General features: G+C 49.2%; 1 protein-coding gene across 2 annotated transcripts; it reads left to right on the forward strand.

The window, feature by feature from the left end:
- On the forward strand, window positions 1,292-11,993 carry LOC102187127 (galectin-9). 2 transcript variants are annotated; one of them, XM_018064288.1, is made up of 5 exons: window positions 1,305-1,424; window positions 6,381-6,472; window positions 9,047-9,251; window positions 10,085-10,195; window positions 11,725-11,993. In XM_018064288.1, exons 1-5 carry the CDS (start codon window positions 1,350-1,352, stop codon window positions 11,728-11,730), a joined length of 489 nt encoding a protein of 162 aa, XP_017919777.1. In that variant the 5' UTR covers window positions 1,305-1,349; the 3' UTR covers window positions 11,731-11,993. The 2 variants fall into 2 exon arrangements, with proteins under 2 accessions (XP_017919776.1, XP_017919777.1); XM_018064287.1 differs by lacking the exons at window positions 10,085-10,195; window positions 11,725-11,993 and having other exon boundaries at window positions 1,292-1,424; window positions 9,047-9,398.

Consider the following 19,181-nt stretch of genomic DNA (forward strand, 5'->3'; position numbering starts at 1 on the left):
CAGAGGAGCCTGGACACAGTAGAGGCAGAAGACCCCCCAACAAGTCTTCAACCCACTTGTATTTTACACTCCAACCTGCACTGAATGAGAGTTCAGTGATCTTTATCCCAGTAGATGAGGTAATGGTCCCCGTGTTCCTGGTGTCAAACAGGATTGCAAAGCATTTCCCGTTCTTTTCCTCCTTTCTGCTTCAACTGTGCCATCGGCCCCTTAAATCCGGTCACATTGCGGTTGATCTAGGAATGTAGTGGGGACGGAGGGTGGACAGAGGAGGCATGTGTGCGCAGTCTGTGGGAACATCTCAAATAAGTCAGTCTTTGCAAATTCTGGGGCACCGAGGCAAGCCCAAGAATAGAGAGAGGTGCAGACAGGTTCTCAGCCCCAGGGCCCCTGCTCCACACTCAGTACCCATAGGCCCCTCAGCTGCTTGTCCTGGCTGGACACGGGGTCCCGTCTCTAGCACACGGTGGGGGCCTACTTAATCTCCGCTAAGTCTGTTGTTGCTGTGTGTTTCCTCCCCAAACCCCTTTCCAACAAAAGCTGATCATGAGTCTCTGTTTGAGTCAAACATTTCCATTAACAAGGTACTGGAACCAATTAAAGACAGTTATTCAATAAATTGTCTCCAACTCAGTGTCACTTGGAATATTCTATTATGTCTGAGATGTCTCTGCTCCCCATTCTAAAGCCAAGAATCAAGAGAGAGAAGAGAGAGAGAAATTCACAGAGAAGAGGGTTCAGAAGTTCCCGGGGCATCGTTATGCACAAAGATAAGGGAACCTCCACCACCGGGTTTTCTATTTGCAAAACATTTCTTTTTCCATGATTATGCTTTTATGTGAGTAGAATTTTAAATGAGAGGAATACCTTTTTAAGAAGTGGAGTAGCCATATATGGCTCAAGCTGCCGCTAGTGAGCTATGTGACCTTGGATATGACCTGTAGATTCTCTGAGCCTTAGTTTTCCGGTCTGCAAAATGGGTATAACTGGGCCTTCCTGCAGCACTGCCACCCCATGCCCAGGCAGCGCCCCATCACACACACTGTTGTCTGGACATGACACAGCCACACGCTCAGGAGCAGTGTCTTCTAGAAGCTGTGCACGAGGTGAGAATGTCTGAGCCTACGTGAACTATTCTGACTTGGGGTGGAGGGTAGGAGGAGAGCAGAGGGGAGAAGGCCCTGGAGAGGAGCACCCACTTCTGTCCTCTGTCTTCCTCCCTACCTTTCCCCCTTCCTCTAAACTGACTTTCTCCTGCTCCTGGCTCCTCCCCATTGAATAACAGATAAACTGCACTGAATTCTGTATCTTGGTGAGTCATTCCTGTTGCAGAGGTCTACCTGGACAGCATGCAAAGCGCCAGTGGTTACGACAGCGATGAAGAACTGGAATTCAGGGAGACCCAGGTCCCCTACATAAACCCAGTGAGTTCCAGGGCTGGGGAGGCCTTGGCCAGGGGGATGCAGCTCTGGGGCACGGAGGAAACAGCTCCTGCTGGGGTGACAGGAGGCTGGGGGAGGCCTCGTTCCAGAGAGAACAGACGAAGGGCAGACACACCAACCAGGGCGGCCCTGGCCCCACTCCTGCCTGTGCCCGTCTCCTCGGTGCTGCTCAAGGCCGAGGGGCACCAGGATTTGTGCGTGGGACAGATGTTTCCTGAGCTTCCTCCTGATCTCTCTTGTTCTGGGTGCTCAGTGGGGGAGGAAGACTCTAAGTAATAAATAGAAAAGTGAATTTCCATTTTTTTTTTTTTTAACATGAAGGAAGGTAAATGTCTTCTGGGGAGGATAACAATGGAACATGGCACTTAAGGGCACTTTCTTGGAAGATGACCTTCCTGGGTTCAGCCATTTACTAGCTGGATGACCTCAAGCAAGTTACTTTACGTCTTTGGGCCTCAGTTTCTGCTTGGATCTAATGGGAATAATCAAGTCACCACCCAGAGCTCGGCTAAGGATCAAGCAAGGTAGCACGTTGAGAGCGTTTGAAAGGTATCTGGCCCACTGTGGGGGGCTCTGAAAGTGTTTAGAATTGTTAGGAGTCTGGGTGCAGGAGGAAAGCCCTTCCGAACAGGTGTCTGGCATCTGAGGGTTGAGAGAGCTAGGCAGGGCAGGTCAAGGGTGTCTGAGAAAGACTGTCCCAGGAGGGGGGAGCGGGCTGTGAGGTGCAAAGGGCTCTCTTCTGGGCACTTTTACCCCCTGTGTGGAGGTCTTGTCATAGGCAGCCTTGTTTAAACCAGCGGTCCCCCACCTCCAGGCATGGACTGGTGTTTGTGCTTGGCCCGGTAGGAAGTGGGCTGCACGGCAGGAGGTGAGCAGCTCGTAAGCTAGTGACGCTCCATCTGTATTTATAGCCCGTTCCCATCGCTCACATCTTCCCAGCCTTGTAAAAATTGTCTCTCTTGAAACTAGTGCCTGGTGCCAGAAAGATTGGGACAGCTGGTTTAAACCCTTATCATCTCCACAACGTGTATGTATTACTGAGTCTCACAGAGGTGGAGGCCACTTATAAGGTTCTCAGGTGATAAAGGGCTGAGGAGGGAGGTGTCTTATTTCCCCCATCCTGGGGAAAGGGAGTGTCCACAGAGAGCACCCTGGGGGAGGAAGAGGCAGGCAGGTGGCAGCCTGGGTCCTAGAACTTTCTGAGCTCACTGCATCCTGGCCTGGCCCTGCAGTAGGAGCCTCTCCCAGGCTCAGATTCTTGAGAGGCTGGGCAGGTGGGCTGACGGAGCCCTTCGTGGGGAGGGGTGCAAGGGGCATCAGGTGCTGGGGAGCTGCTTGGTCCCCACTCAAGCTCACCTCCCCAGGAGCCCTGGTGTGGCCTGTGTGCTCCGTGCAATGACCAATGCCCTTCAGCCCGTCTAGTGAGGGCTCCCGTTGGGGCTGGAGGAAGCTGGGCTGCCTGGTGGGTGCCTCCACAGTGGTCTGAGTCAGGATGTGTCGCCTGGGTCTTGTTCTCCATCAGTTGGGGAACCCAGAGCCGCTTCCAGGTTCAGCCATTTTATTATTCTGATGACATGTTTTTACTCTCTAATACTTGGATTCAAAAGCCCAACTGTAGACAGGTCACGAGACTTGGTGACATCAGAGCTGCCAGCACAGGGAGCTGGGAGGCCAGCCTAATCTGTGAGGCTACAAATCCAACATAAAAACCCATCTTGCTGGGTCATAGGAAGCAAAGGCCTGTGCTGCTCTTTCCTGCTAAGATCACACACAAACACGCACACGCACACGCACAGAGGGGCCATCGGCCGCACCAGGCTTAAACCATACAAATGTATTTCCTTACAGTTCTTAGGTTAGATATCTAAAATCTAATGTCAGCAAAGCTGTTTCTTTCTGGAGCCTTCAAGGGAGAATGTGTCCTTGTCTTTTCCAACTTCCAGAGGCTGCCTGCTTGCTTTGGCTTGTGGCCCCTTCCTCCTCCTGCGATTTTTTTTTTTTTTTTTGTCTGTGTCAGGTCTCAGTTGCAGCACAAGGCATCTTCATTGTGGCCCGTGGGCTCTCTAGCTGTGGCCCATGTGTGATCTTAGTTCCACAACCAGGATCTAACCCTCAGTTGCGGCATTGGACGGCAGATACTTAACCACTGCTGGACCCCCGGGGAACTCATCACTTGCCTCCTTCTCTAAAGCCGCAGCTTCTTGCTTCTGCTGTCACATCTCCTACAACTGACTCTCCTCCTCTGCCTCCCTCTTTGCAGACCCTGTGACTGTTGGGCCCACGCAGATATTCCAGATAACCCCCACCCCCACAATCTCAAGATTCTTAATCATACCTGCAGAGTCCCTATTGCTGGGTAAAGGAACATATTCACAACTTCTAGGAATTATAATGTTGACATTTTTGGTGGGGAAACGGGAGAGGGTGTAATTACTCAGTCTACCATAACCTTCTTGGAGTCATAAATACTAGTGGTTTCTTTGAATCTTTCCAGAAAAGTTTTATTTATAGTAAGTAAATATGTGTATATAGCCATTTCTACCCATTTAAAAAATAGTACAGAGGGCAATATTACTTATTAGTTCTGAAAGTGGTCCCTTCTTCCTCTTTTCTTGTTAAGTCTCCCTAGAATCTGTTGTGTGGAAATACCATAATTAATTTCACCATTGTCTTCCTGGTGGACTTCTGGATTCATTTCCAATTCTTTGCTATTAGAACGCAGTAATGAGTAATCCTGTCTTTGGATTATACTCAATTTGAAATCATCTTGTGTTTCAGAATGTGAGGGCACCATTTAAGACATTAAAATCTCATGAAGTTTTTTGAGGGGAATCATTCCCTAAGACTAACCTGTACTGCCCGCCCCCATGATCCACACAGGGCTTCCTCCATCCTGCCTTCCTTCTGTGCCCTGAGGACCCGTCCTGTCACTCTATACCTTAGTGTGAATATGCTTCAGGGAGAAGCCCATGGTGCCAGGTGGATACATTTTCAGCCTTGTCTCTCCTGATGGTGAGAAAGGCTCTTAGGGGGATTTCAAACTCCAACCAATGAGGGGATTCAGGGAAGAGCACCATGCTAGTCAGCCTGTGGTAGGCTGATTCTACTTCTCCAAAATCACTGACAGGGATTTTGACAGAAAGAACTCAGAGATGCAGAGACGTTGTGATTTGCTTAATGTCATCAAAGTTTTTAACGGCAGAATTCAGACCAGACCTGGAGGCCACAAAAGACACCTCTGCCCAACGTCCTGCAGCACAGACTGTCTGAATTGGGTTCTGGCATCACTGGTTATCTCCCAGGGCCAGCTGTGCACACTGGGCTCAGAGGGGCTTCCCTGGATTCTGGGTGGTCCTATACTGAAGGACATGGACTAGGACTGAGTTGAGCTGGTGCGTATTTTGTTTTGTTTGGCCTGCAGACTGTTTAACTCATTGCCAAAGAGAAAGTATAATACAGAGATATTAGTATAATAAACAACACATACCAGTCACTCAGTTTCAACTCATGGACTATCTGCTTTATCTCTGCCCAGCTCTACTTTCCTTTCCACCCCTGGATTCCTTTGAAGCAAATTTAGATATATCAATTCAATGCAAATATTTGCTTATATGTCACCTATAGCAAAGGAAACCTACTACAAGCCTTTTCAATGCATTTCGCCCCCCAAATGGGAAAGTTTTACAGAAGAAAAACCTCAGGTTTCTGTCTTCTCCTGAAGACTTGGAAGCTCTGACAGCACCGGGCCTGGAAGGTGATCGGGTCACAGCCGAGTGGACGCTGCTCTTTAGATGAGGGGCATGATGCCTCCTTTGCTGCAGTCTCTACCACTCCCGACTGCCCCCTACTTGGCCAGTTCAACTATGCAAATCACCTGCCTGGGTCCTGTAAGCATTTAATCTTTGTAAAATATTACTTAGAGGAGAAGGTAGAAAATACTCCAACAGTGTGAAAATGTGAAAATTGACTTGGAGACAGAGCTGTGTTGAAGGCAGTTGTAGAACCACGTTAGATAGAAAGCATTCTGGAAGGATGCGCCAGTCTCTCCCCACAGACATTTTCTCATTAATCATCAGTGTCACCCAGAAGCTGGGACTTGTTCTCATTTCATGGATGAAGAAACTGAGGCAAAGAGAAGTTAAATAAGCTTCTGAAGGCCACTCAGGTAATGAGCAGCAGAATCAAGATTCAAACCTGAAGGATGCCTGACTCTAAAATGAAGCATCTTCACCATAAGCCTGGGTCCTTTAAAAAGGCTCTGGAAAGAGAGCATGACAAGGTGATGGGGCCCAAGAGGTGTGGAGATGTTGGTGAGGACTTGGGAGGCTTCCCGGGACCTAGGTGAAGGATGGGAGCTCTGGAGCTGGAGCAGAAGAGGGGACTGCCCCCTGGTTGCAGAGAGCACCTGGAAAAGTGGCACTTTCTGAGGCTCAGGGGGGACAAAGATTAAGGTCACCACTGTTCTCTGAGTGGCGTGGGCAGGAGGGGGAGGATGACTTTTTGGCCTGCTCAGCTGAGCAGAAGGTTTATCCTCGAGAACAGGTGGGTGGGTCTCTTTGGTCCATGGTGGACCCCTAAGTCCCCAGCCAGGACTTGGGTCTTTACCAGCAGCTTGGCTTGGGGTCCAGCCACGCCCCTCTCTCCCCTGGTTCCTTCCCATCTCAGGGCTGCATACTCGCCACTTCTTCCCTTGCAGCTGCCAATCTGACCTTGTCACATCCTCTCAGAGCCTGAGGGGCTCCTTCTCCCAACCTCAGAATATCTGTGTCACTTCCTCGCTCCAGGGCTGGAAGGTCGGTGGAGCTGAGGCTCCTTCTGTCCTGTTCGTGGCTGCACTGGGTCCCTAGGCTGCTGCCCGACTCCCAGGCCAGCCCCGGCCAGGGCTGATAAGGATGGAGAGAAGAAGGCAGGCCAACTGACGCTGTCTCCTCTCCACAGCATATTCCCTTCACGGGGAGGATCGTAGGGGGTCTCCGGGAAGGACACATGGTCACCATCACAGGGCGTGTTCTTTCCACAGACGAAAACAGGTATGGGGGATTGTTGTCTCTCTTGACCTCACCCCTGAGTGAACAGGGTGCTGTCAGCTCAGGATGGTCCACACAGCTTCCTCCAAGCTACCCACACCCAGTTCAGGGGATGGGAAGGGCCTGGCCCTGCCAACAATGCTCAGCGCCCCCTAGCACCTACCTGTAGCATCCAGGGCACCATTAACCAGACTCCCCAGAGACAGGGGGAATGGAGGCTCACAGTCTAGGGAGGGAAGCAGGCCAGCGCAGAGGTGGAGTTCTGGGACTGAACTTCGTATACAGTGACCCAGAGCTGCAGATGCGTCAGCGCCCTTCATTTCCTCTAGCCAGTCTCATCTCCTTTGGAAACTTCACTTGAGGTGACCTGGAAATATTTAAACGTGCCATCAAAGTTGTATTTGGTCTCTTTCAGTCTCAAGGTTTTTCTCTCTAAAGTAGGTTCATGATATAGATAACACAGCTGTTTCCCATTGCCTTTCTCCCGAGGGGGACTGTCTGGGGACAGAGAAGAGCTTGCCCATAATCCAGAGGTGACAGGTCCTCAGGAGTTCATGCAGCTCTCGCTGAACTCTATTGAGCTCCAGGTGGTGTGGAGGCCTGGGACCTGTGCACCCTGAGGTCTGCCATGCCCACGGGGGCCCCTCTGGACATGTGGCCTCTCTCAGAAGCCTCTCTGTCCAATCCCAGCTAATTTTTACCCCCGCTGTTCCTCTCATTACTTTTCATGGGGCCTGGGGACCTTCAGGATCCCTTCAGGCCCCTCCCCACTACAGCCCTACTTCTACATCTGGCTTCTAGATGACTTCCTCTGCCACTGCCTCCCCTGCCAGGTGACACGGCCACAGTGATGTGGGACTCTGAGAACCCTCAGTGCCTGCAGGGGACTGTGAGGGAATTGAGGCACCCGGTTCTGAAACCCTGCCCGCAGGGGAACCCAGGACCTTGACTATGAACTCCACCCCTCTCTCCCCCTCCCTGTGCCAACCCTTCCTCCCAGCACAGGAGGGCTTTCTACTCCCACTCTGTCCAATAGAGCCTGCCTCTACCTCCGAGGGTCCCCCTTCCGATGGGAGCTGCTGTTCTCTCCTTCCCTGGGGCAGAATTTTCAAAGGAACACAAGAATGAAGCTGGGGGACTACAAGGGGAAAATGACACCCAGAGACATGTCAGAAACACTCATCTCCACTTTAAGAGAAATAGGAACTTAAAATTTCTCATTTCAGGGTCACTTGGAGCTTCGTTTTCATTGGAGGGAGGGCTGCCAGGTTCAGAAACACACCAGTTCCTCTTGCCCGATGGCTGAGGGCTCACAGAGCATCCTGGTATTTAAGACGGCATTCAGAACTCACACCCTTATCCACAAAAGCAAATGGGCTCTGGGTGTTTCCTGGTGGTCCAAGGGTCAGGACTCCAGTCTTCCACTGCAGAGGTCATGCATTTGATCCCTGATCAGAGAACTAAGATCCTCTATCCATGAAGCCAAAAGAAACCCCAGATAAACAAGCGAAACAGAGCACTCTGCAGGTAGAATGTCCACTGAGGGCCACCCGTGGGTGTGGGGCGGAGCCTGGTTCTGTGGTGATGACATGGGAGCCAGACGTGCTGTCTGATTGTTGTGTGTTAGCTGGGAGCCTGAGGGACCCCAAGAAGCAGACTGGGAACCACACGGGGACTGAGTTCAGGCAAGGTGTTGGGAGAGAGATGCTCATTGGATAATTCAGGCTGGACCTTGGTTAGGGGACAGGCATGAGCTCCATCTGGGAAAAAGCAGAACAAGGATTTGTTGCATCCCTTTGGTGAGCTAAGCCCCTTGGAAGCTCCTTTTATCTTCCCTCCTCACCTTACATTTTCAGCTATGTCCAAAAGAGGTGGAGATGGTGAGGGGCTTCCTCTGAGGTGAGATGGGAACAAGAGATACTTATTTAGGGGTGCCCTTGGGCTGTTTCAGTTGTCATCCCTGAAGGAAGGCAGTCACCCCTTTTCTGCATGGGGCAGTTTGAGGATAGCATGGTCCTGGGTCATTGCAGATGACAAATAGGGCAGATCTGGGGTCAGGGTCCAGGCCTGCTGACCTCACTCAGGTCAGGTGGGCACATGGCATCCTCTGAAGAGGGACAGACGCACACTCTGAGGTCACCATGCCCAGAGACCTAGGGCTTTTTCTGCGTCTCCCCTTTAGACACCATCTCTGTTGGTGTCCCATCAATGCACTTGTTCTTTCCATTTGTCCTCTTTCCCAACTGAGCAGACACAGGCTGACCTCCAGGGAGCCACCACTTGGCCCCAAAGACTCACTTCTAGGCACATTCCTCTACTTCCAACTTGGACACAAATTTCTTTTCCCATTTCCTCCTTACTTTTAGGAAACCACAGTGTAAGGGCAAAATGTGGTAACTGCACAAACACACAGTGCAAAGTCGGTGAGCCAAAGGGATGGGGCGAGACTAGGGATGGGCACCAACCAGCCGCGCAGGTTGTACGCAGGCTCCCAGACGATGTCAGTCAAAGAGTGAGCACCTCCTGTTCCCACCCTTGGCAGTAAGCTAGGATACTCTCTGATGTTCCTTGACCTAGGTTTGAAGTGAACTTTCATATTGGCATCAGAGACACGTACAACATTGCCTTCCACTTCAGCCCTCGGTTTGAAGGAAGCGGGTATGTGGTCTGCAACACGAAGCAGCTAGGAAACTGGGGGCTGGAGGAGATGAAGATGCAGATGCCCTTCCAGAAGGGGAGTCCATTTGAGATCTGCTTCAAGGTAGACAGGTCCGCGTTCAAGGTGAGTGGGAACTCTCCTCTCCTCAGCTGTCTGTTCCCCAGCCCCATAAGGTGCTGCAAGCAGTCTTTAAATAGTCATGTGAGCAACACTTTGTACAGAGAAGAGGACTGTTTCCTGTGAGGCCGCCGTCTCCTTACACACGTTCACCTCCTTACACACCTTCACCTGTTGCTCCTTTTACTCTGGAAGTAAGCACTGGGGAAGTCACCGTGATGCTCTTTGGCCTCCTGGGCCCTTCAGTCCAGGTTATTTCCATTTCTCTGTCATAGCCCTTCTTCCACTCCAGGTCCCTGGGAGTATTTGTTTTTCTGTTACCTTGTTGCTGCATTTATGCAGGTATTATTAAAGACTTAGTTCTGCCTGGTATTGCACATTGGTTTTGCAAGCAGAGCGGTGTCTCTGGGCTTGGGGAGATGGGAGGGGAACTGAGTACATCTGTGTCTTTTTTCTCTGTGTGAACATGAATGTCCCCACCCCCCATCATACAACCTGAGATCACCTCTTCTCTGCTCCCCATGGACATTTGCATGTATATTTCAATAACACCACAGGAGAGCTGAGACTAGAAAGACAGACCTACTGTGATAAACACACACCAGAGGAACGAAGCAGCCAAGGACTAGAGTCAGGTGGAGGTTGCCCTTCGATGCACTTAGGGTCCCGAGCATGTTCCTGCAACTGGCACAGCTCTGCAGGATGTTGCCCTGAGCTGCAGGGGATTGATGCAAGAACTAGATACAGGTCTGAACATCTGGAAGCAGGGGTCCCAGCAGCACGGGTTTGCTCCCACCTGGTCTTGGAGCCCCTCCTGCCATGTGTGCTCATCTCAACAGGTGATGGTGAATGGCAGCATCTTCCTTTTTTATGTACACCGTGTGCCCTGGCATGAAGTAAACGCCATCACCATCAAGGGCTGCGTGGAAGTGTCCGACATCTACTTCCAGGTCAGACTCCATCCAGCACTCATCCCAGGGGCTGGTTGTGGGGCCCCATCCCCTTGCGGGTCCTGCTGTGTGAACCCAAAGGTGCAGCCAGTCCTGTCTCCAGGTGGTTCTGGGTTCACACCTCTGGCTGCCCCAGTCTGTCCTTCTTGTGTCACTGTCTCTGTCTGGGACACCCGCTCAGGCTCCTGGACTAGAGGGTTTCTTGTCTCTGTCACTCTCTGTCATCCCCCTGGTGAGGAGGCCCTGGGCTTCTAGAAAGAACCTGGAATCAAACTGAATCCAGCTCAGATCCCCGGCTCTGCCATTTTCATCGGCTGGGGAATCTTAGGCGAGCGACTTCACCTCTCCCAGTGTTAGTCTCCTCACCTATGGAATGAGCACGATCGGCCGCCCCACAGGTCGTTGTGTGAGTTCAATGAGACCATACACATCGAAGGGCAAGTATATCTTTTCTGTGGCCATTCGCGGGTTTATTTGACCCTCTTTGTGTATTATAAAGAGGGTCAAATGTGTTAGCAACATCTAAAAGGTCAGGACCAATTTTGCAAAATGAAAGAGTTCTGGAGTTGAATGGTGGTGATTTTTGCACAACCACAGGCATGGACACTGGACTGTAGGTACACTAGTGTGTGTGCCTGTTTGCTCTGTCATGCCCGACTCATCGCGACCCCGTGGAATGGAGCCCACCAGGCTCCTCTGTCCATGGCGCTTCTCCAGTCAAAACTACGGGGCTGGGTTGCCAGGCCCTCCTCCAGGGGATCTTCCCAACCCAGGGATCTTCCCAACCCAGGGATCAAACCCAGGTCTCCCACATTGCAGGTGGATTCTTTACAGTCTGAGTTAGTACACTGAAAACGATCAAATTTACGTGATGTGCATTTCACCACTGTTTAGCAAAAGAGATCAGGTAGATTTCTTCTTCCTCCTGAAGTTGGAGAGGTCCCAGGAGACTAATCACCTCAAGGATGCTGACTAGAAAATTCCAGACTGGCTGATTAAGACTACATTCCTGGGGAAGGTCAAAGCTACAGTTAGGTCAGGTGTTACACCTAGGCTTGGTATCATGGGCTTCAACAAAAGTGAGGCCAGTTTGAACCTGTGGTTTTCTCTTTAACTATGCCCCCCTTTGTAGCAAACTCTCAGCCTAACCCAAAGATATCATCAGAATGTAAGGCATCAGCATCACTCTCAGCTACCAATATAGAGTCCCCACAGCTTTGTTCACCCTTGGTGTGGTCTCCATGGCCATGACTGTTTGGTTTAATCCCTCTGACATGTGTAACCCAGCAGGACCCTGTGGAGGCATCCTGGGACAGCCCTATGACCCATGAGGGTTATAAACCTTCAGCCTCCTAGGCCTTCCCCAAGTCCAAGGATAAAATTGAAGTGAGAAAATGCAGAAGCACAGGGTTACACTTAAGCAAAACAAAGTAATAATAGGTTAACCATTAAACAGCATCAAGGACCTTTAGTTCCTCCTCAAGAGCTATAGGCAGTATCTGAACCAAATTCTTGGTGCTGTTTTACAGATATAGAAATCCCTACCGTGTGGAAGATGTTCACTGCATGGTGCTCACACGGTCATAGAACCCAGAAGCTTGATGATATTGGCTGCTGATTACCTCACCACCAACCAATCAGAAGACATCCATGAGCTGATCACACATCCCTCACCCTCTCCCTCACCCTGTGTTTAAGACCATTTCCCTGAAAGTCATCGTGGAATCTGGGGTTTTGAAGCTTGCCTGGGCTCCTTGCTTGGTACCTGCAATAAATGCTGCGCTTTCCTTCATCATAACCCTGTGTCAGTAGGTTGGTTTTACTCTGCGTGGATGAGTCGTAGTAAGTGGAGGTAAATCTGATCTAAATAGTGACGGATGGACTGGAAATTCTGATGATGAATTCATTTGAAAGATTCCTTTCTTTAGCAATGTATGGGGGGTTACAGAGTGGGGCTTTCTCTTTCCTAGTCAGTGGCAGAGAAAAAGACAGGAAAAGAAGGAGAAAGGGTGTCATGTTTAGCTAAAGTGTGAAGACTTGATCCGTTCTCTCGGGCCCAGGCAGCCAACCTGATCGTCATCTACTGCTCTTCCCCCGCACTCAGATTCTGAAGTCTCCATCACTTGGACATGACCAGGTGCCATGTGGGGTCTTCTTCAGTCCTGAGACATATATCCAAGGTTCAAAAGCTTGACTGTCATCCATGCAGTTGGGATGGTTTGGTACAGTCCCTTTCAAGGAGATTAAAGGGAAGTTTTTGCTCTTAGTGATTCCAAATCAGACAACTGGTACTGAGTTTGGGGAGTTGTAGTCAGACTAAGTGCCCTCCAAGCCTCAGCTCACACAGTGCTCACGACAGTCATATCAAAGGAGGCCCGTGATTAGCTACATCTCACAAAAGAGGAAAGACCGAAACTTAGAGAGTGCAGGGGAGCAAAGGTTGCCACCCCTACATGTGTCACTTTGGCATGAGTATTCATTTAGGCTGATGCTTCTCAAGAAACTGAAGACTCAAAGTGTTTCCTTTACCTCCTCCTCAACACGAGGTTGCAAAGAGTCGGACACGACTGAGCGACGGAACTGAACACCTGCAGCAAAGAACGCAGACAAAGGACCTGCTGCAGAAATAGAGCCGCGAGCAGAGGTGTCCACAGAAGAGCACAGCGAGGTGTGGAGGTCAGAGCCCACTCTGCACCCAGCAAACACGGCAACCAAACACGACACACCAAACACTGACTCTTCTGTGAGTAGCCTTCCTCATCTTTGAAGTCCCAAACCATTGCCCTCAACGTCCTCTTGTGACTTTAGCTGAAGGTGGCGTTTAAAGTGATGGTTTTGACCATTTGGTGGGTAGTTCCCCTGGGTCTCTCCTATGTATGCAAGTGTTACTATACCTTTGTTAGATTTTTTCCGTTTTAATATGTCTCATGTCACTCTGATCTTAGACCAGCCAGAAGAACCTAGAAGAGTAGAAGAAAACTTCTTCATTCCCCAACATTCATGTTGTAACTTGAGGCAGAATTCACTTCCTTTTTAGGGCTGAATGTTATTGCATTCTATGTATAGACCTCATTTTGTTTAGCTAGTCATCCATCGATGGACACCCGTGTTGCCTGTATCTTTTGGCTGTTGTAAATAATACCAGGTACATGCATGTACACGTATCTCTTCAAGCCTCTGCTTTCAGTTCCTTAGGGTATATAGCCAGACATGGAATTGCTGGCAGTGGTAAGTTGCTTCAGTTGTGTCTGACCTTTTGCGACACTATGGCCTGTAGCCTGCCAGGCTCTTCTGTCCATGGGATTCTCCTGGCAAGAGTACTGGAGTGGGTTGCCCTGATCTTCTCTGGGAGATCTTTCTGACCCAGGGATCAAACCCAGATGTCCTGCATTACAGGCAGATTCTTTACCATCTAACCCAGATGTGGAATTGCTGGACAAGATGGTAATTCTGTGTTTAGTTGTTAAAGGAACATCCGTACTGTTTTATAGGGTCGGTCTCAGACTATGCACAGTGATGCTCTCTGTTCAGAAACACAGGGGACACTCTCGTGGGTCTTTACTACTCTTGGGAGCCCCAAAGACATTAGGCCAGCTGGAGCTAGCTCTGTGGCCAGATGGGCCCCTGTGGTCCTTATCACGACTTCAAGACACAGCTCAGCAACAACCATCAGGTAGCTTTGAAGAAAACGAGGATTATTACTCTCAAGTCCTAAGGGCCACATAGCACAGTGGCCAGTGGGAAGGAGGGGGTGAGAGCACAGGTTGGGGCTCCGATTTTATTGGGGTCCAAAGGTGGAGTAGGAGGAAAAGGGGACGACAGAGGATGAGATGGCTGGATGGCATCACCGACTTGATGGACGTGAGCTTGAGGGAACTCTGGGACGTGGAGATGGACACGGAGGCCTGGTGTGCTGCGATTCTTGGGGTCGCAAAGAGTCGGGCATGACTGAGCAAACTGAACTGAACTGAAAGGTAGGGTAGTTACGCAGGAACCAGGGGGCAGGAAGCGACATGTGGGGTCACTCAGTTATATAGGTTGCCCAGGGTTTCCTAGAAACGAGAACTTGATGGGTGGGGCAAGCGTGGCAGCTTATCTAGAAGCTGTCACACAGCCAGCACCATGTTTACAAGAGACGAGTGTCTTTGAAATGGAAGCTTTAGCAATCAGAAGCTTAATGCCAGTCTCTTAGGGTCAAGCACGTACACTGTGTTTCCCATCACAGCCTCACCGTTTAGCATCCCACCAACAGAACAAAAGGCCTCCTTTCTCCTTGTCCTCATTCACACTTGTCAGTTTCTGGCTTTTTGAGAGGGTGAATTGGCCGACACATTCAGAACAGATCCTATGGTCTACAATGCAGAGAACAGCGAACCTCAGACAAGTGTCTGGACTTTAAATAACGGAGCTTGAGGGCTGCCTCTCACCCCAAGCCAGGTCCTGGGCAAGGGTTTCAGTGACTGCACACATGGTGACGCCAGGTTGCTGAGGTCAGCTGTGCCAGCCACTGGGTCTTGGAGACACCTCCTTACAGCCTTTATTCATCCAAAAACCCACTGGCCTTTGGGTTTTCAGTAGGCCCTCCCTACAGGGCTGAAGCAGAGGCCCCTGGGCTCTCCTTTTTGGGCTGGACTCACTGCAACTCACTTCCAAATCATCTGGAGATGTCAAAGTGCATGTCCGCTGGAACTCGAGCTGTCCCTGTTTCTCCCTGGGCTCTGAGAGTTTTGGGGTGGTTTCTAAATTTTTAAAAGTTCCCTTACATATTTTCCTTTGGCTGCGCTTATTCTTTGTTGCCTTGCACTGGCTTTCTCTAGTTTCAGCAAGTGAGGGCTTCTTCAGTGCCTTGTATGGTTTCTCATTGCTGAGCCAGGCTGTAGGGGTGTGAGATTCAGTATTTACAGCAAGTGGCCTCTAGAACCTGGGCTCAGTAATTGTGGCACGTGGACTTACTTGCTCCACAGCGTGTGGAGTCTCCCAGGACCAAGGATCAAACCCACGTTCTCTGCATGGTGAGGTGGATTCTCACGCACTGTGCCACTGTACATGGCCTGCGGTGTTGTTTAAACAGTACCTTATTGAGGTACAGTCCATGTAAACACACAGACCCTAGTCTGCTGGATGAGTTTTTAATGCTGTAAACAGCTGTATGACCACCATCCAGGTCAAGCTCCAGGACAATCCCAGCACCAGATGACTCCTTCGGGTCCCTCCCATGTGGTGCCCCTCATAAGCCATTGCTTTTCTAACCCGTTTCTGGATTTTCTGTGATCAGAATGCTCCCAGTGTGTGCTCACTTGTGTCTGGCTCTTTTGCTCAATGGTGAGGGTCACTGAAGACCTTGCCTTTATCCTCAGTCTCATTTTCTTGCTGAGGGCTAGTCCATAGCAGGCAATTCCCAGGTGGCTCAGTACTAAAGCATCTGCCTGCCAATGCAGGGGACCCAGGAGACATGGGTTGGATCTCTGAGTTGGGGACATCCCCTGAAGGAGAGAATGGCAACCTGTACCAATATTCTCGCCTGGATAAATCCACAGGCAGAGGAGTCTGGTGGGCTATAGACCAAGGGTTTGCAAAGAGCATTCACTGTTCCCCTTCTCCTGTTTTAAACAGTGGTGTTGTTTCCAGTGAGGGGCTGTGATGAGTGAAGCTGTTAAGCACATGTACATCTGTTCTGATCTCTCTTTGATGAATATCTAGGAGAAGAAGAGCCAGGACATAAGAGAGGTAGAGGATTAACTTTATTATAATCCACCAAGTTTGCAATGCTGTTGTATTTTACACTCCAGCCTGTGGTGAATGAGTTCCAGTTGTTTCCTATTCTAATCAATGAGGAAAAATTTCCCATATCCCCGGTTTTGAAGAGGATTGCAAAGAATCTCTCCTTCTTTTCCCCCTTTCTGTTCCAACTGTGCCATCTGCCCCTTAAATCCAGTCATATTCTAGTTGATTCAGGAATCTAGTGGGGATGGAGGGTGGATGGAGGAGGCAAGTGGGCTCCGTCTATGAGAACGTCTCAGAGAAGTCAGTCTTTGCAAATTCTGAGGACCTAAGCAAGAGACAGAAGGGAGAGAGGTGCAGACCCGTGTGTGGCCCTGGGGCACCTGCTCCCCTGCTCCCCACTTGGTGCCTGTAGGACCCTCAGCTGCTCATCCAGGCTGCACCCCAGGGCCACCTCTCAAGCACACAGTGGGTCCCACTTGACTTCAGGTAAGCTATGCGTTTCCTCCCTACCCCACTTTGCTACCCAGCTGATCCTAGTCTCTGTTTTAGTTAATCATTTCCTTTAACAAGGTGCTGGAGCCAATTAGAGACATTTATTCCACACAGTGACCCACCTCCATGTCATTCAGAAAGTTCTAGAATGTCTAAATCTTCTCTACTTCCCAGTCTAGAGCCCAGAAGGAAGGGAGGGAAGAGAAAAAAAGGGAGAGAGAAAGTCTTAGAGAGGGGGCATCAGAAGCTCCTGGGCATCATTAAACACAATGAAAATGTAACTGCAGGGGTGCAGCCCGGGTTGGACCCAGGGTATCCGAGGTGTGACAGTGTTGGCGACTGATTGATTGACTGATATAGAAGGAGATAAGGATTTATTTAAAGATATATAGAGAGATAAAGAAAGAATGTTGCAGTTAAAATAGAGGAGAGAAAGAGGCTGTATTCCTTTGTTTACATAGAAAGCCAATAAAACTCCGAGACAAGGAGTTTGCACCGTCTATGTTGGGCCACAGGCGGCCGCTTGCCCTACCTTGATCTCCCTCTTGCATGAGTCTTAGAAGCCCAGGCAAATAAGTAGACGCGGTGAGCCTCTATGTTCCAAATGGGAATTTAGCCTGAAAAGGAGAATAAGAAAAGAAGACATGGGGGGAGCCAGATTTCCGAGAAACTGGTCCCTCCTTTATTTTCCAGGAAAGCTTTTTATACTTTTGGTTGTACATAGAGATCAATGGATAATACAAAGTCATGCAGGGTTTGCAGCCCTGGGCTTTTTCTCTGCATACCTAGCTATATACACAGGTCTTAGGTGATTTACATCATCTTCTGACCAGGAGGTCTGTTAGCATTTTATGGCCCTATTCTGATAAGGGTGGTCAACCAGAAAACTTATTTGCTCTAAAAGTGTTGTTCTTCCTAAAGTCTGGTGCCACTCTCAGAAAGCCCTAATTAAGGTTATGTTCTTACATAGCAAGGACACAACAATTTACAACAAAGAAAGAGGAGTACAGTGATTTATAACAAAGAGAAAATTCATTAACTCAAAAGTCTAGTATTGCTAACATCAAAACTACTATATTGTTTTTTCTACATCCCAATTACATTGATTAATATCCTCCAGGTGCCTAAAAGATAAAGAATATGGAGGGCTGGTGGCAGTCATTAACAATGAAAACCTACAGTGATATAATTCTTAGTTCTTTGAAAAGGGCTCTATATCTTTAAGATGCTTTAAGCTTCGTGCCTCCTGAGGTTGAGGGGCTGTAAACAATCAAACAACTTCTACTCCTTTATCTCTTATGATTAACCACTTCTCTGATTTCAAGTCTAGAGCACAGAATCTATCATTGCTGGTGAAAAAAAGCAAGTTAGTAACTTTTTGTTCTGCCGAGTGGCCTGCTTTTGATGTCAGCTGGCCACAAAAAGGCACCTTCAGCCTGCCTACTATTCAAGCGGTCAGAGAGAAGGTGCTCGCCCCCTACCCTTCAGGACACCCAGCCAGACCAAACTCCATACATTTTGGTCTGACAGGACCTGGTGGAAAACCCCCTGGCCTGGCTAAAACCTTTTGTTTTTCAGCCCCTCACTTCCCTTCCCTCTTCCCCGCCCTTGCTTCCACAGGTTCCACAGGTTTCATCGGGAAAAGCCAAAAAGAAAACCAAGACTTCAGCTCCTCCCCAAAAAAAGGGGCCCTGCCTAGAGAACTCGAAAAAAGGCAAAAAAAAAAAAAAAAAAAAATGGCCGGCGGGTGTAGCAGAAGAAGACCCGGAGGTTCCCTCCTCCACCATTCATGCGTTTCCGGTCCGGGCAGGGCCAGCCAGAGAGGGTGGAGAATGGACATATCAGTATTGGCCCTTCTCCACTAGTGATTTGTACAATTAAAAAACCCAGACTCCCTCCTTCTCTGAAAAACCGCAGGGTCTTATTGATCTTTTAGAGTCTATTCTGTTTACTCACAATCCCACTTGGGATGATTGTCAGCAACTGTTACAGGTACTTTTTACTACAGAGGAGCACGAACGGATCCTGTCAGAAGCCTGGAAAAATGTGCCAGGGGTGGATGGGAGGCCCACAATACAGCCTAACCTCATTGAGGAGGGGATCCCCTTGGTGCGACCCAACTGGGACTTCAAACGCGCTGAAGGTAAGGAGCGTCTCCAAGTGTACCGTCAGACTCTCATGGCTGGCCTTAGAGCAGCCGCCAAAAAGCCAACTAATTTGGCCAAAATAAATCCAGTGAGACAAGAGCCAAATGAGAGCCCAGCAGCCTTCCTGAAAAAGATAATGGAAGCTTTTAGACAGTATACCCCTATGGACCCACAGGCAGATGAGTCACGAGCGGCAGTTATGTTAGCATTTGTAAATCAAGCAGCCCCCGATATTAAAAAAAAGTTACAAAAGATAGAGAGGTTAAATGAACAATCCTTGCAAGATCTAGTGAGGGCAGCTGAGAGAGTTTTTAATCATAGAGAGACCCCAGAAGAGAGAAAAGACTGCATTAAAAAAAAAGAAAAAGAAAATTTAGAGCTTAAAAAAAACTGTAAAAATCAAAAAGAGCTGGCCCAGATATTTTTTGTTGGGGTTAAAAACAAAAACAGGTTCCAAAAAGAGAAAAAATTGGACTCAAAAACTGAAGAAAAAACGACAAGGCGTAAGCTTGAAAAAAACCAATGTGCATTTTGTAAAGAGTTTAGACATTAGAAAGATAAATGCCCCCAAAAAAATCTAAAAGAGGGGCCCAAGAACCCCAAAAACAAGACTCCCTCTCCAG

This window comes from Capra hircus, chromosome 19, assembly GCF_001704415.2.
Source record: "Capra hircus breed San Clemente chromosome 19, ASM170441v1, whole genome shotgun sequence".
NCBI lineage: Eukaryota > Metazoa > Chordata > Mammalia > Artiodactyla > Bovidae > Capra > Capra hircus.

What these genes read in the sequence shown, in the direction of transcription:
- LOC102187127 (XM_018064287.1), top strand. Translation starts at nt 1,350, where the DNA reads ATGCAAAGCGCCAGTGGTTACGACAGCGATGAAGAACTGGAATTCAGG. An exon ending in AGGTCCCCTACATAAACCCA is followed by an intron (nt 1,425 to 6,380) that starts GTGAGTTCCAGG and finishes TCCTCTCCACAG; the next exon opens with CATATTCCCTTCACGGGGAG. An exon ending in CTTTCCACAGACGAAAACAG is followed by an intron (nt 6,473 to 9,046) that starts GTATGGGGGATT and finishes TCCTTGACCTAG; the next exon opens with GTTTGAAGTGAACTTTCATA.